Source organism: Emys orbicularis, chromosome 1 (assembly GCF_028017835.1).
Source record: "Emys orbicularis isolate rEmyOrb1 chromosome 1, rEmyOrb1.hap1, whole genome shotgun sequence".
Lineage (NCBI taxonomy): Eukaryota > Metazoa > Chordata > Testudines > Emydidae > Emys > Emys orbicularis.
The window spans coordinates 370,345,983-370,360,361 of record NC_088683.1 but is presented as its reverse complement, the minus strand read 5'-3'; the positions used below and the strand labels follow the sequence as shown (position 1 = coordinate 370,360,361).

Below are 14,379 nucleotides of genomic sequence, written 5' to 3'. Positions count from 1 at the left end.
GGAGTGGAGGTGGCTGAGACCAGCGCCTGCCCTGCAGCTGAAGGCAGCATCTCCTCAGGGAGGGAGGAGATTCTGTTGCCTGTCAAGGAGACAAATGTCCAGGTTGCAGCTAAACAAGGTCGAAACCTAATGCTCAGAAGCACAGGAAGATGTGTCGAGGAGGGGAGCCCAGAGAAGGGTGATGGAATCATAGAAACCACTGAGGGGGTGGGTGAGAATTCCTTTAACTCTGCAGCAAGAAGCAGCACCTCGACAGGAAAACAGAGGGGTGTGTGTGGCCATTGCTGGTGAGACAACTGTCCAGGCTTTTAGCTATGAGACCTTTAGAGCTGAACACATGACATGTTCTACCCTAGAGACCACAGGAATATGTGTCTTAGGGAGGAGAGCACAGAGGAGGAAACTATGAAAGGAATAGTGGGAGAACAGGAATGTCTCCTCACTGGTCACTTGAGCATCTATGCACCCAGGCACCCAACCTGTGGATCAGGTTGTGAGAGGGAATTGTGTATCTAGGAGGGAACTGGAGGGGGGCAGTCACACAACTGACCTCTTGGGGATAGAGAGTGGGGTAATGGAGGGTACCTCAATCCAGGTCCTGATTTTTCAGGACTTTGTTCTTGAAATTCTTGTGAAAACTAACTCTTTCTCTTTAAGACAGGATATAGATCCTACAGAATAAATGGTTATCTGTGAAAATGCTACTGACCCACCTGACAGAGGGGAGGAGGAAATTTCCTGGGTTGGGAAGATACAGAAAGCAGCTATGGAATAGCTGCTGGGGGAAGACACACCTCTTATTCCAGAGAGCACAGATCACAATCCTCTAGGAAAGGGGTGGGAAAGGTCCTAGTGCTTGGAGTGGGAATCATAGGGAAGGCCAACATGCAATGTCCCCTTACAACTTTACCTCACCAGACCCTGGCATACCAAGACCCCAGACATGACCTTAGACTGAGATCCCTATTGAAGAGGACACTGAGGAGAAAGGAAACCAGTAACTAAACACATATTAAGGTTTAGGGAGGAGTTGAAAGACACAATGTCTATTGAAGAAACCAAACTGTCCAAGCAGAAGGCGTGAAAAGGTGTAACGTCATGATTCTTGGTAAAGCTTTTGGACATGCTAGGAGTCATAAACAAGAAGCCCTCTTGAGGACACTGTTTCTCAGCTAACACCTGTAACCAAGCTCAGATCTTGTCACAGCAGGGAAGACATAATAAACCTGGGCTGCTGTGTGGAAGGGGAAACTGAGGCGCAACTCCTCATGGTGTTGATGAATAACAATATTGAGTTATCACGAGTTGGAAAAGCACAATGGTTAACAATGCTGCACAGATACAAAAATAGGTTCTCTAGAGACCCAGAAAAGGCACACTTGCTGAATTTTGAGATTACTCGGCTGATTTACAAAGTGTTAAAAGGTACACAGAACTCTTCAAGAACACCTGTGGGTAACACTACAATGTTTGTAATAATTGGGAGTTGTATATGGTCAAAACCTAAAGCGAGGCTTGGGCACACTGCCACTGCATTACTCAGTGACAAACACTCCTGCAGTAAACTGAGAGGGGTGGTGTGATCTTCTGTGCAAAGTAACGCACATAGGAAAACATAATCCCAAATATACATATAAAATGATGGACTCTAAATTAGCTGTTACCACTCAAGAAAGAGACCTTGGAGTCATTGTGGATAGTTCTCTGAAAACATCTGCTCGATGTACAATAGCAGTCAAAAAAGCAAACAGAATGTTGGTAATCATTAAGAAAGGGATAGATAAAAAGACTGAAAATATCATATTGTCTCTATGGAGATATCCCATCTCCTAGAACTGGAAGGGACTTTGAAAGGTCATCGAGTCCAGCCCCCTGCTTTCACTAGCAGGACCAAGTACTGATTTTGCCCCAGATCTCTAAGTGGCCCCCTTAAGGATTGAACTCACAACCCTGGGTTTAGCAAGCTAATGCTCAAACCACTGAGCTATCCCTCCCCTCTATTAATATCCACAGTACGCCCACATATTGAATACTACATGCAGAAATGGTTTCCTCATTTCAAAAATGATATATTAGATTTGGAAAAGTTTCATAAAAGGGGAACACATATGATTAGGGATATGGAAGAAATTTGGTATGAGGAGAAATGCAAAGGGAAATCTGCTCAGGAACCAGGGCTGGTGCATTGTCCTCTCCACATTGAGGGATGGGAAGACTGGGTAATAAACTTACATTAGTCAGTCTTTTGACAAGGGCAAGACACTCCAGCTCTGAGGTCCTAGGCTGGGGAGCTGGGGAAACTGGCTGGAGCCTCTCTATTGTTGGTTCACAAGTGGCTAGCGAAAGCTTTCAAGTAACTGCCGCTGGGTGTGTCCCTGCCTTTGTATGGGTGTGTAAGTGCAAGTGCAGCTGGTCACAGCCTCACAGTGTGAGAGGGGGCCAAGACTGGTATGACAGAGGGCTCAGCAGTACCCCAGTACTCAGCAGTATCTCAGATGCATCCCTGGGACTTCCATCATACCCACCCAATGAACAGCCCCTACTAGACCGCGAGTCTATTTCAGGGCTGGGCCACAACATTTTGGCACCTGAGGCGGAAAGCTCAAATGACATGCCCCCTCTCTTGGGCCAAAACTTTGGAAGGTCTCAATTCTGCCTTCTTCATGTTCTACCCCTCTCATGGTACTGCTCTGCTACCTACCCCAATAAAGGAGAACTAACAACTTAAAATGCCTTGTTCAAAAATTTTAAGTAACACTTTACTTTCAAATGCCTGAATAGCAAATGTAACTTTTCTTGCCTGCATAGTAAACACTGGGATTTTTATCTGTTTGAATAATCAAAGTGGTGCTTTCGGTGCCTTCTTGGTTGCAAAGATTTGAACTGCTTCCTGAAGGTCCACAGTCTGGGCCAGCTCATGTTGAGATGGTTGCAAGGCCGACCAGCCTCTCCTGTGTCATTGTGGAGCATACATGTGTTTTTATTAACTTCAGCTTGGAGAAGCTATGTTCTCCACTGGCAACTGTTAAGGAAGTGTTAGAAGTATGTACAGAGCAACAAAAGCACTTGGAAAGAGGGTGGTCATCTTATTTGTGCACATATATTCCAGAACAGCCTTTGGAGTTGATCCTGCTGAAATGTATCTTGAAAGGGCTTTCAGTTCATCACCTAAATCACTCGCATCAATATCGCACATGTCATCATGTGTCAACACTGTCTCTAGTGCCCTGCATTGCTGGTGAAGGTCTTCATCAGGTATAGTGAGGAGTTTTGGAATATCATACATCATCCCAAATATACTGCTGTGTTCCTTGAGCTGCATGAAACGTTCTTCAACTGACCATATTGCACAATCTAGCACCTGATTAAAGAATTCAACTTTGAATTGTTGTTTGGGGTCTCTTATGGGATTATCCCGTGCCTCGTAATCAAAATGTCTTCTTCTTCGGTGACTCTTGTATTCTTGAATGGGTGGGAAAATAGCTTCAGTGTGAAGTTCCTCTGCCAACTTCTGTGCACTCTTCAGAACGTTTTGAAATCCCTCATATGACTGGTAAGACTGTAGGTATCACTTTGCTTTGTCCAGTTGTTACATTGCTCCAGATATATCAAGGTCATCGCCTTGGAGTCTCTTGCTTACAACATTTATTTCAAACAGTATGTCATGCCACAACACTAAGCCACACAGAAATTTGAAGTTATGTATGTTTCTGGTGATTCCATTTCCCTCTGCCACTGTTCTACCACGAACAGTTCCTGTCATAGTATTATCCTCCATAATGGCAACTATGGCATCATCCGTCTTCCCAATTTGGTGTTTGATAGGCTTTATCGCCTCCACTTAGTCTCATCTCAAGCTCTTTCCACCTATGGAATGCTCTCTGGTGATTTGCTGCCTTGTCATGGCATGACAGATTTCTAGCCAGATTTTTCCAGTCCTTTGTCTCTGTAGAACCTAGTATGCAACATTCTGAGTTTTTGAGTACATAAGCCATGGCCTCTCCACTTTGTCACCATTGGGGATTTCATACCAGTAATGTGTTGGATGGAAACTTCTATTTTCATTGTCTTTGGGGAACATGAAGTTTTTCACTCGCTGTGGCCCATGCAGTACAAGGAAGTCCCTCAGGCTACTGCTCAAGTGGGTCCACAGTCCTGGATCACCTAGACTTAAGGAACCAAACTCAGCAGCAGCTGTTTCTTGCGCCTCCCCCACACTCTTCTCTGATCTACACTTTTCTTCAGGAATGTGCATGATTACATCCATTTGAGGTGGAGATATGGATGCTGCAGTAGCTGCCAGGTCACCTGCACTATAACTGGAAGATCTCCTCACCACTCACATCCTCACTGAGACTGGAAGGCTCACTGTGAACATTTGTGTCTTTGTATCTCAGGAGAGCTCCTTCCTGCTTAGATAGAAAACTTTCTTTGCTTTTTTTTTTCTGAATGCAGCCCCAGAGGGGCATTTTCTTCTTTCACTCATGACTGCTGTTCTGTGCCAGCTATAGTGGCTCTCAACACTCAATTGAAGGGGACAAATAAGCAGGCTGGTAGCAGGGCCTGAGTGAGGGAAGAGATCAGTGTCTTAAGGGCCTAACTGGCTCCTACTACTTCAGTTGACTGCCTGTTCTCCTCAAGTGGGTTCAGGGAAGCAGCAGGAAACAGGAAGCTCCCTGAGAAGCTGGTGTGAATCAGTCCAGGCTCCTGGGGGTGCTAGAGAGGTAGATAAGAGGCTCCTCCTCCTCTCTCTTCCTGCAACCTCTGCTTCTTTCTGTTATTCCCTCTCACCTTTTCTCCTGCCTGCCTGTTATGTCTCTTGTGCCCTCCTTCCTCCAGCACAGCACTCCACCATCTCTGTGCATCTAGAGCAGAGAGAATACATATGCACCAGCAGCAGACACAATTTTCTACACTCTGGGTCCTAGTTGCACCCCCCCCCCCCCCACCAGTCTGGCACCTGAGGTGGCAGCCTCAATTCGCCTCATGGTAAGGCCAGCCCTGGTCTATTTCCTTCTTGTCATGCACTCAGTTACTGATGAAGAGAGAGTTGTTATGGCAGGGAAGTCAGTACTCCTGGGTTCTCCCTGTTATTCTCTGTGTGACCTCGGCCAAGTCAGATAAACCAGTGCCTCAGTTTATCTATCTGTATGATGGGGATATGTTCATAATGACATTCCTTTGCTAGGTGTTTTGAAGATCGTTCAGTGAAAGGTGCTGCACAGTATAATGATAAGGAGTCTGGTGGCACCTTAAAAACTAAAACCCACTTCTTCAGATGCATAGAGTGAAAATTACAGATGCAGGCATTGTTATACTGACATATGAAGAGAAGGGAGTACCTCACAAGTGGAGAACCAGTGTTGACAGGGCCAATTCTATCAGGGTGGCTGTAGGGTTGAGGAGGAGGACTCCTCCTTACAGTCAAAATGACAGACTGGACTTCTACACAGAGTGCTTCCGCAGACATGAGATTGTGAACAAAGAGCATCACTTGTCCCATAACCTCAGATGTACAGAATGCAACACCATCCACAGCCTCAGAGACAACTCTGACATTATAATCAAAGGGGCTGACAAAGGAGTTGCTGTAGTCATCATGAACAGGTCGGATTACGAACAGGAGGCAGCCAGGCAACTCTCCAACACCACATTCTACAGGCCACTATCCTCGGATCCCACTGAGGGTTACCAAAAGAAACTACACCATCTGCTCAAGTAACTCCCTGCTAGGGCACAGGAACAAATGCACACAGACACATCCCTAGAGCCCCGACCAGGGGTACTCTATCTGCTACCCAAGATTCATAAACCTGGAAACCCTAGACGCCCCATCATCTCAGGCATCGGCACTCTTACAGCAGGATTATCTGTCTATTTGGATTTTCTCTTCAGACCCTACGCTACCAGCACTCCTAGCTATCTTCGAGACACCACCGACTTCCTGAGGAAACTACAATGCATTGGTGATCTTCCTGAAAACATCCTGGCCACCATGGATGTAGACGCTCTTTACACCAATATTCCACATGAGGATGAACTACAAGCTGTCAAGAACAGTATCCCTGATGAGGCCACGGCACACCCGGTGGCTGAGCTTTGTGACTTTGTTCTCACCGACAACCATTTCAGATTTGGGGACAACTTATACCTTCAAGTCAGTGGCACTGCTATGGGTACCCGCATGGGCCCACAGTATGCCAACATATTTATGGCTGACTTAAAACCACGCTTCCTCAGCTCTCATCCCCTAGCGCCCCTCCTCTACTTGTGCTACATTGATGACATCTTCATCATATGGACCCAAAGGAAGGAGGCCCTTGAAGAATTCCACCTGGACTTCAACAATTTCCACCCCACCATCAACCTCAGCCTGGACCAGTCCACACAAGAGATCCACTTCCTGGACACTACAGTGCAAATAAGTGATGGTCACATAAACACCACCCTATACCGGAAACCTACTGGCCTCTATACTTACCTACATGCCTCCAGCTTCCATCCAGGACACATCACACGATCCATTGTCTAGAGCCAAGCCCTAAGATATAACCGAATTTGCTCCAATCTCTCAGATAAACACCTACAAGATCTTTATCAAGCATTCTTAAATCTACAATACTCACCTGGGGAAGTGAGGAAACAGATTGACAGAGCAAGACAGGTGCCCAGAAGTCACCTACTACAGGACAGGCCCAACAAGGAAAATAGCAGAACACCACTGGCCATCACGTACAGCTGCCAGCTAATACCTCTGCAGCACATCATCAACAATCTACTACATACCCTGGAAAATGATCCCTCACTCTCACAGACCTTGGGAGGCAGACCAGTCCTCACTTACAGACAGCCCCCCAACCTGAAGCAAATACTCACCAGCAATTACACACCACATCACAGAAACACTAACCCAGGAACCAATCCCTGTAAGAAACTGCGTTGCCTACTCTGTCCCCATATCTACTCTAGTGACACCATCAGAAGACCCAACCACATCAGCCACACCATCAGGGGCTCATTCACCTGCACATCTACTAATGTGCCATCATGTGCCAGCAATGCCCCTCTGTCATGTACATTGACCAGACCGGACATCTCTACATAAAAGAATAAATGGACACAAATCGGACATCAGGATGGTAATACACAAAAGCCAATTTAACACCATTAATTTGGGCTAGAATAGGGACTGGGAGTGGCTGGCTCACTACAAAAGCAACTTTGCCTCTCCTGGAGTTGACACCTCCTCATCTATTATTGGGAGTGGACTACATCCACCCTGATCGAATTGGCCCTGTCAACACTGATTCTCCACTTTTGAGGTAACTCCCTTCCCTTCATGTGTCAGTATAATAATTCCTGCATCTGTAATTTTCACTCCATACATCTGAAGAAGTGAGTTTTTTACCCATGAAAGCTTATGCCCAAATAAATCTGTTACTCTTTAAGGTGCCACCGGACTCCTTTTTGTTTTTGTGGATACAGACTAACAAGGCTACCCGCTGATACTTGACAGTATGATGATAGTTACTGATGAGAATTACTCATCTCTGAGGCTGTAGTGATTGCCCCGTATGTCTTTAGAAAGTATTTGTGTCTCCCCTCAGTCATCTTTCTCTAGATCTATCTGTCTACTATCTACCCATCTGTCCTGGGTATTTTCAGTGTATCAGACCCTATGGGGACCTAGGTATTATCCCTAGCTCTTTTACTAATCATCCATAATTGTTATATATCCACAAATGCACAGAGCAGCCAATTTCTCTCTGGCTCAGCGGAGAGCCCAGGAGTTCTCATCTCCCTTTGGGAAGGTAATTTAATTGGTGTTTACTCCTGAAGCTGTATAAAGAGTGCAGACAAGCTTCTCCCCAGCCTGTTTACATTCAGATTATTCGCTAGAAGCTGAGCAAACCCCACTGGGATTGCAGAAAACTATATTATAAACGGTGCATACCCCTGTGTTGGCTCTCGGCGTGGGATGCTGCTGCAAATGCTGGGGTAAGAGAGGTGTGGGACATGGCTAGCTGAAGGGAATTCCCAGAGTAGACACTTCCATCTCAGAATTCACAGGTACCCATCTCTTGGTGCTCGAAAACGGTGTGCAACGTGGGCGTGATGGAATTGAGAATGGGTGGGATTGGATACAGAATAAGCCCATGGCCCTTTCCGCTCTGCACACCCATTAAATAGAATCATAGAATCATGGAATTTAGGGTTAGAAGAGACCTCAGGAGGTCATCTAGTCCAACCCCCTGCTCAAAGCAGGACCAACACCAACTAAATCATCCCAAACAGGGCTTTGTCGAGCCGGGCCTTAAAATCCTATAAGGATGGAGATTTCACCACCTCCCTAGGTAACCCATTCCAGTGCCTCACCACCCTCCAAGTGAAATAGTGTTTCCTAATATCCAACCTAGACCTCCCGCACTGCAACTTGAGACCATTGCTCCTTTTCTGTCATCTGCCACCACTGAGAACAGCCTAATACCACCCTCTTTGGAACCCCCCTTCAAGTAGTTGAAAGCTGGAATCAAATCCCCCCTCACTCGTCTCTTCTGCAAACTAAACAAGCCCAGTTCCCTCAGCTTCTTCTCATAAGTCATGTGCCCCAGCCCCCTGATCATTTTCGTTGCCCTCAGCTGGACTCTCTCCAATTTGTCCATATCCCTTCTGTAGTGGGCGGACCAAAACTGGACGCAATACTCCAGGTGTGGCCTGGCCATATAATGCCCTTGCAACAGGGGATGATTTTGCTCCAGTATCATGTTCCAAAATGTCCCTCTTTGCTTTTGCCCCTCCCCCCCTAAAATGTACTCCATCCCTGAGATGGTTTCATTTCAGTGGCACAGTGGATCATTCGGGATGAAAGGAGTTAGTAGATGGACAATAAAAGCCCAAATTCTGAGGCAGTTTACCGTACTTTGCTCAGGCCCCTCTGAGGCAAAACTCCCCTTGGAATAAGAACTGAATAAAGATCTCAGTTAATGCACAGACACTGTCACCTCCTCCTCTTGCATTGTGGAAACTCCTTCAAAGAAAGGAGTCAAAAGGAGGGTGAACAGTTCTCTCTCTTTCCCTCTTGGATGCTTCAGATGCAACAAATCCTGTGTCTTCGCAGGTCTTAAGCTTCCTGACACTGCCAGTAAAGCATTGACTCTGGATCAGAGGAGTTGGAGAATCCACAACTTCCCTTCACAGTTAGGTTAATCCCCATCAGTGTTATTTGGTACTTATTTCCAACTGGAATTTGTCTATTTTCCACTTCCAGTCATTGGGCCTTGCTTTTCCTTTCTCCTCTAGATTAAAGAGCCTGTTATTACTATTTAAGATAAATAGATGAAGCTCTTTAAGTTTCTCCCTGACTGGCATTTTGTCCAGCCTCCACTCATTTTGTGGCTCTTTTCTGCACCAACTACAATTATTCAACATCCTTTTTGAAATGTGGAGCCCGGCACTGGATGCAGTCAGTTTCACCAATGCCATGTGCAGAGGTAAAATCCTTCCCCTGCTCCAACTCACCACTCCCCAGTTTATGCATCTAAGGATCGCATCAGCCCTTTTGGCTACAGCATCGCTCAGGGAGCTCACAATGAGTTGGTTCTCCACACTGATCCCTAAATACTTTTCAAGGTCCCTGCATTCCATAATACAGTGCCCTAGTAAGGGGGTTGGGCCTGCATTCCCTGTTCTAAGAGGGTCACTTTGCATTTGTCAGTATTAAAACATTTTATTTGCATGGGCCCAGCTCACTAAGTGCTCCAGATCAGTCAGTATGCCTGCCCTGGCCTCCTCATTGTAACCAATCTGCCCGTTTTTGGGTCGGGCACAAATTTTAACTACAGTTATTTTATATTTGTTTCCAGATCATTGAAGAATATATTTAATAACATTGGGCCAAGAACTGATCCCTGCAGAACCCCAGTAGAAAAACAGCCACTTTCCCTGACAATAGCCCATTGACAACTGCTTTCTGAGATCTGCGTGTTGGCCAGATATTAGTCCATATAACATGTACTCTACTGATATTGTAGAACGTTCTTTTTTCAAGTAACAGAGGGGTAGCTGTGTTAGCCTGAATCTGTAAAAAGCAACAGAGGGTCCTGTGGCACCTTTAAGACTAACAGAAGTATTGGAGCATAACTTTCGTGGGTGAATGCCCACTTCATCAGACGCAAGTAATGGAAATTTCCAGAGGCAGGTATAAATCAGTATGGAGATAAGTTGTAGCCGACGAAAGCTTATGCTCTAATAAATTTGTTAGTCTCTAAGGTGCCACAAGTACTCCTGTTATTTTTGAGGATACAGACTAACACGGCTGCTACTCTGAATCCAATACTTCTGTTAGTCTTAAAGGTACCACAGGACCCTCTGTTCTTTTTTCAGAATGTTTTCCCCCTACAAGATCAGATGCCTCAGAGAAATCAAAGTTTTCTATATCTGCATGGTTCCCTTGGTCATCCAAACGTGTACTCTCATTACAGGATGAAATCAGGTTCAATTGACAAGACAAGCTTTCCATAAACCATGTTGTTGAGTAGCATTAATTATATTCCTAGACTTTTTCTGGAACTAATCCCATACCAGCTTTTTCATTGTTTGATAAACTTTTCAATTTTTAAAAACTTTCCCTGCATCTTTTTGATCGTTTACATTTATTTATTGTCCTTTATTTAACCCAGTACTGTCCTTTTCGAAAAGGACCTGCAGATTACAGTGGATGAGAAGCTTGATAAGAGTCATCAACGTGCCCTTGTGGCTAAGAAGGCTAACGGCATATTGGGCTGCATTAGTAGGAGCATTGCCAGCAGATCGAGGGAAGTGATTATTCCCCTCTATTCAGCACTGGTGAGGTCACATCTGGAGTATTGCATCCAATTTTGGGCACCCCAATGCAGAAAGGATGTGGACAAACTGGAGAGTATACAGCAGAGGGCAATGAAAATGATTAGGGGGCTGGAGCACATGACTTATGAGGAGAGTCTGAGGGAACTGGGTTTATTTAGTCTGCAGAAGAGATGAGTGAGGGGGCATTTGATAGCAGCCTTCAACTATCTGAAGGGGGATTCCAAAGAGGATGGAGCTCGGTTGTTCTCAGTGGTGGCAGATGACAGAACAAGGAGCAATGGTCTCAAGTTGCAGTGGGGGAGGTCTAGGTTGGATATTAGGAAACACCATTTCACTAGGAGGGAGGTGAAGCACTGGAATGAGTTACCTAGGGAGGTGGTGGAATCTCCATCCTTAGAGGTTTTTAAGGTCCGGCTTGACAAAGCCCTGTCAGGGATGATTTAGTTGGTGTTTGTCATGCTTTGAGCAGGGGGTTGAACTAGATGACCTCCTGAAGTCTCTTCCAACACTAATCTTCTATGATTCTATGATTTACCTTTTTTTTTTTTTTTTTTTTTTTTTTTTGGCTCTATTGCTGACTGACTGCATATTTCTGGTACCAAATGAGAATTGTGGTTGATTGATCACTTTGTAACTCTGGTGGTCGTAACTCTAACATTCTACTGTAGATGCTGCTTAACAGCCTCATTGATTGCTAATGTACAGGAAATGCCAAACAAAAAATATAACTCTTTTTTCTGCAACATTATCAAATTTCCTTTGTCTCACGAGAATTTGGCCTAAAATTTTCCATTATTTCTTTGTTCTTAAAATACTTAATAACCTCCTTTTTTGTGATCCATAGCCTGGCCAAGCATGAATTTTTCCCTGATGTCTTTAGTGCCCCTTATCATTTTCATAAAGTGCAATTTGTATTGCTTGCTATCTGTATTCCTTTCCCCCCCATTCATTATACATTGCTTGCCTCCTCCCTGCAGTTGCTGCCTTCACTTTGCCACTGGACTGGATTTTTAGCAAAAGTTGTCTACATTCTTGATTTATCATTCCTTTTTAGCTATGTAATAAAGTATTCTTAAGGATCTCCAAAGTTTCATTCCCATTTTTCTGTCTGAACTTTTCCTCCCCATCAGTTTTGCTGATAATTTGCCTCAGCTTTGAGGAATTAGCCTTTTGAAGCACTATCTGTACATATTACTGGTTGGGAGCTGTTCTCCATTTGTCCATTTCAACACAATCAGTTTCACTGTTTCTTTTCCTCTCCTCTATCATATGCCCCCTTCTTTCTCTCTTCTCTAAACTAAAGAGTCACAGACTTTTCAGTCTCTCTGCATATGGCAGCCTCCCCCATTCTCATAGCCTGTCTTAGGCCTTGTCTACACTGGGTGGGGGAATTGATCTAAGTTACGTGAATAACGTAGCTGAAGTCGATGTACTTAGATCTACTTACCGCAGTGTCTTCACTGCGGTAAGTTGACGGCTGATGCTCTCCCGTCGACTCCGCCTGCGCCTCTCGCCCTGGTGGAGTACTGGAGTCAACGGGAGAGGGCTCGTGGTGAATTTATCGCGTCTAGACGCGATAAATCGGTCCCCGCTGGATCAATTGCTGCCCGTTGATCCACCTGGTAATGTAGAGAAGCCCTCAGAAACTGACATTCTCTCTGTGATATCCTTTATAGAGACTGGGGGAGGGATAGCTCAGTGGTTTGAGCATTGGGCTGTTAAACCCAGGGTTGTGTGTTCAGCCCTTGAGAGGGGGCATTTAGGGATCTATCTAGAGTGTGGTTCTGCTTTGAGCAGGGGGTTGGACTAGAAGACCTCCTGAGGTCCTTTCCAACCCTGATATCCTATTCTATGAAAACTGAGCACATATACAGAGCAGGTTATTTTCTATTCCATTCCTTAGGCATTGTCTTTGTTTTGGCCACTGCTTCGAAAGAGCAGGTGTTTCCTTTGAGCTGCCAGGTCTTTTCCCAGAGGTCTGTTCTAGTTGGGATGTTTCTCCTGGCACATGTCTTGGCAAAGTTTTGATTTTTTTCCACTCTCAGATTTTGAGCAACTGGGTGAATGGGAAAATCCCTACAGCATGGACTCTGTAGCCTGGGTTTCATTGCATTAAGGAACAATGAGCAATAAGCAGTATCCACCCTCATGTTTCCTGCTGGTATCTATTAAGGCTTCCCACACTAAGACAAAAAGGAATTATTGACATATGGAGCACCACCAAATATGGAATTGGTATTAGTAGGGTCAGGAGTTCATAATTAATTTCTCTAAATAATGAAAATGTCATTTTTCAGTGTGTGAAGAGCGACCAATCTGCTTCACCTATGAGAACAGCCTCCAGGAGTGCATGTAGTATCTCATATGAACATTGTCTCTCCATGCAGGCATTTGTAGTGCGACCATCACCCTAGAGCCTGGGCACATACAGGAAGTCACGGGAACGTACGGTACATGCAGGAGACACCATTCAGCCTCAGAGTTGGACACCTTCTCCCCTACTCCATGTCAGATTCCAACACAACCGACTTCACCAACCCCTCCAGCTTCATCCTGCTGGGCATTCCTGGCCTGGAGGCGGCCCATGTCTGGATCTCCATCCCCTTCTGCACCATGTATGCCATAGCTGTCTTGGGGAACTTCATCATCCTCTTCATCGTGAAGATAGATCCAAGCCTGCATGCACCCATGTACTATTTCCTTTGCATGCTGGCTGTCACTGACCTGGTCCTGTCTACGTCCACCGTGCCCAAAATGCTGAGCATTTTCTGGTTCAATTCTAGGGAGATCGATTTCAATGCCTGCCTCACCCAGCTGTACTTCATTCACTGCTTCTCAGCAATGGAATCTGGGATCTTGGTGGCCATGGCTGTGGATCGCTACGTGGCCATCTGCAAGCCCCTGAGACATTCCACCATCCTGACAAGCCCCGTGGTGGGCAAGATAGGTCTGGCTGTGGTACTACGCAGCAGCATACTCGTTCTACCCAATCCCTTCCTGGCGAGGCGGTGCCCCTATTACAGAACCAACATCATCCCCCATACCTACTGTGAGCATATGTCCATGGTGAAGTTGGCCTGTGCTGACATCCGTATCAATAATTACTATGGCTTCTCTCTGATATTCCTCATCACTGGTGTGGATGTGTTTTTTATTGCCCTGTCCTATACACAGATTCTCAGGGCGATCTTCAGCCTCCCCACAAAGGACGCCTGGGTGAAGACTTTTTGGACTTGCAGCTCCCACCTGTTTGCCACCTTAGCCTTTCACATCCCATCTCTCTTCTCCATCCTCACGCACCGGTTTGCCCAGAATGTGCCCTTGCATTTCCACATTCTCATGGCCAACATGAGCATCCTGGTGCCCCCCATGCTACATCCCATCATCTATGGTTTCAAGACCAAACAGATCAGGAACAGGCTGCTCTGGCTCTTTACTCATAAAGGACCGAAAGTTTTCTCCTGGTGCTCTGGCTCTAAGGCCAACCACCGTGCAGAGCTGGCTGGGGACATGGTGCTAAGCCCTCTTTCCTGA

The 14,379-nt window shown here is 45.6% G+C and overlaps 1 protein-coding gene across 1 annotated transcript; it reads left to right on the top strand.

Annotated features, from left to right (window-relative positions):
* The first annotated feature begins 13,299 nt into the window (after window positions 1-13,299).
* On the top strand, window positions 13,300-14,379 carry LOC135873895 (olfactory receptor 52E8-like). Its single transcript, XM_065398507.1, has one exon. It carries the CDS (start codon window positions 13,300-13,302, stop codon window positions 14,377-14,379), a length of 1,080 nt encoding a protein of 359 aa, XP_065254579.1.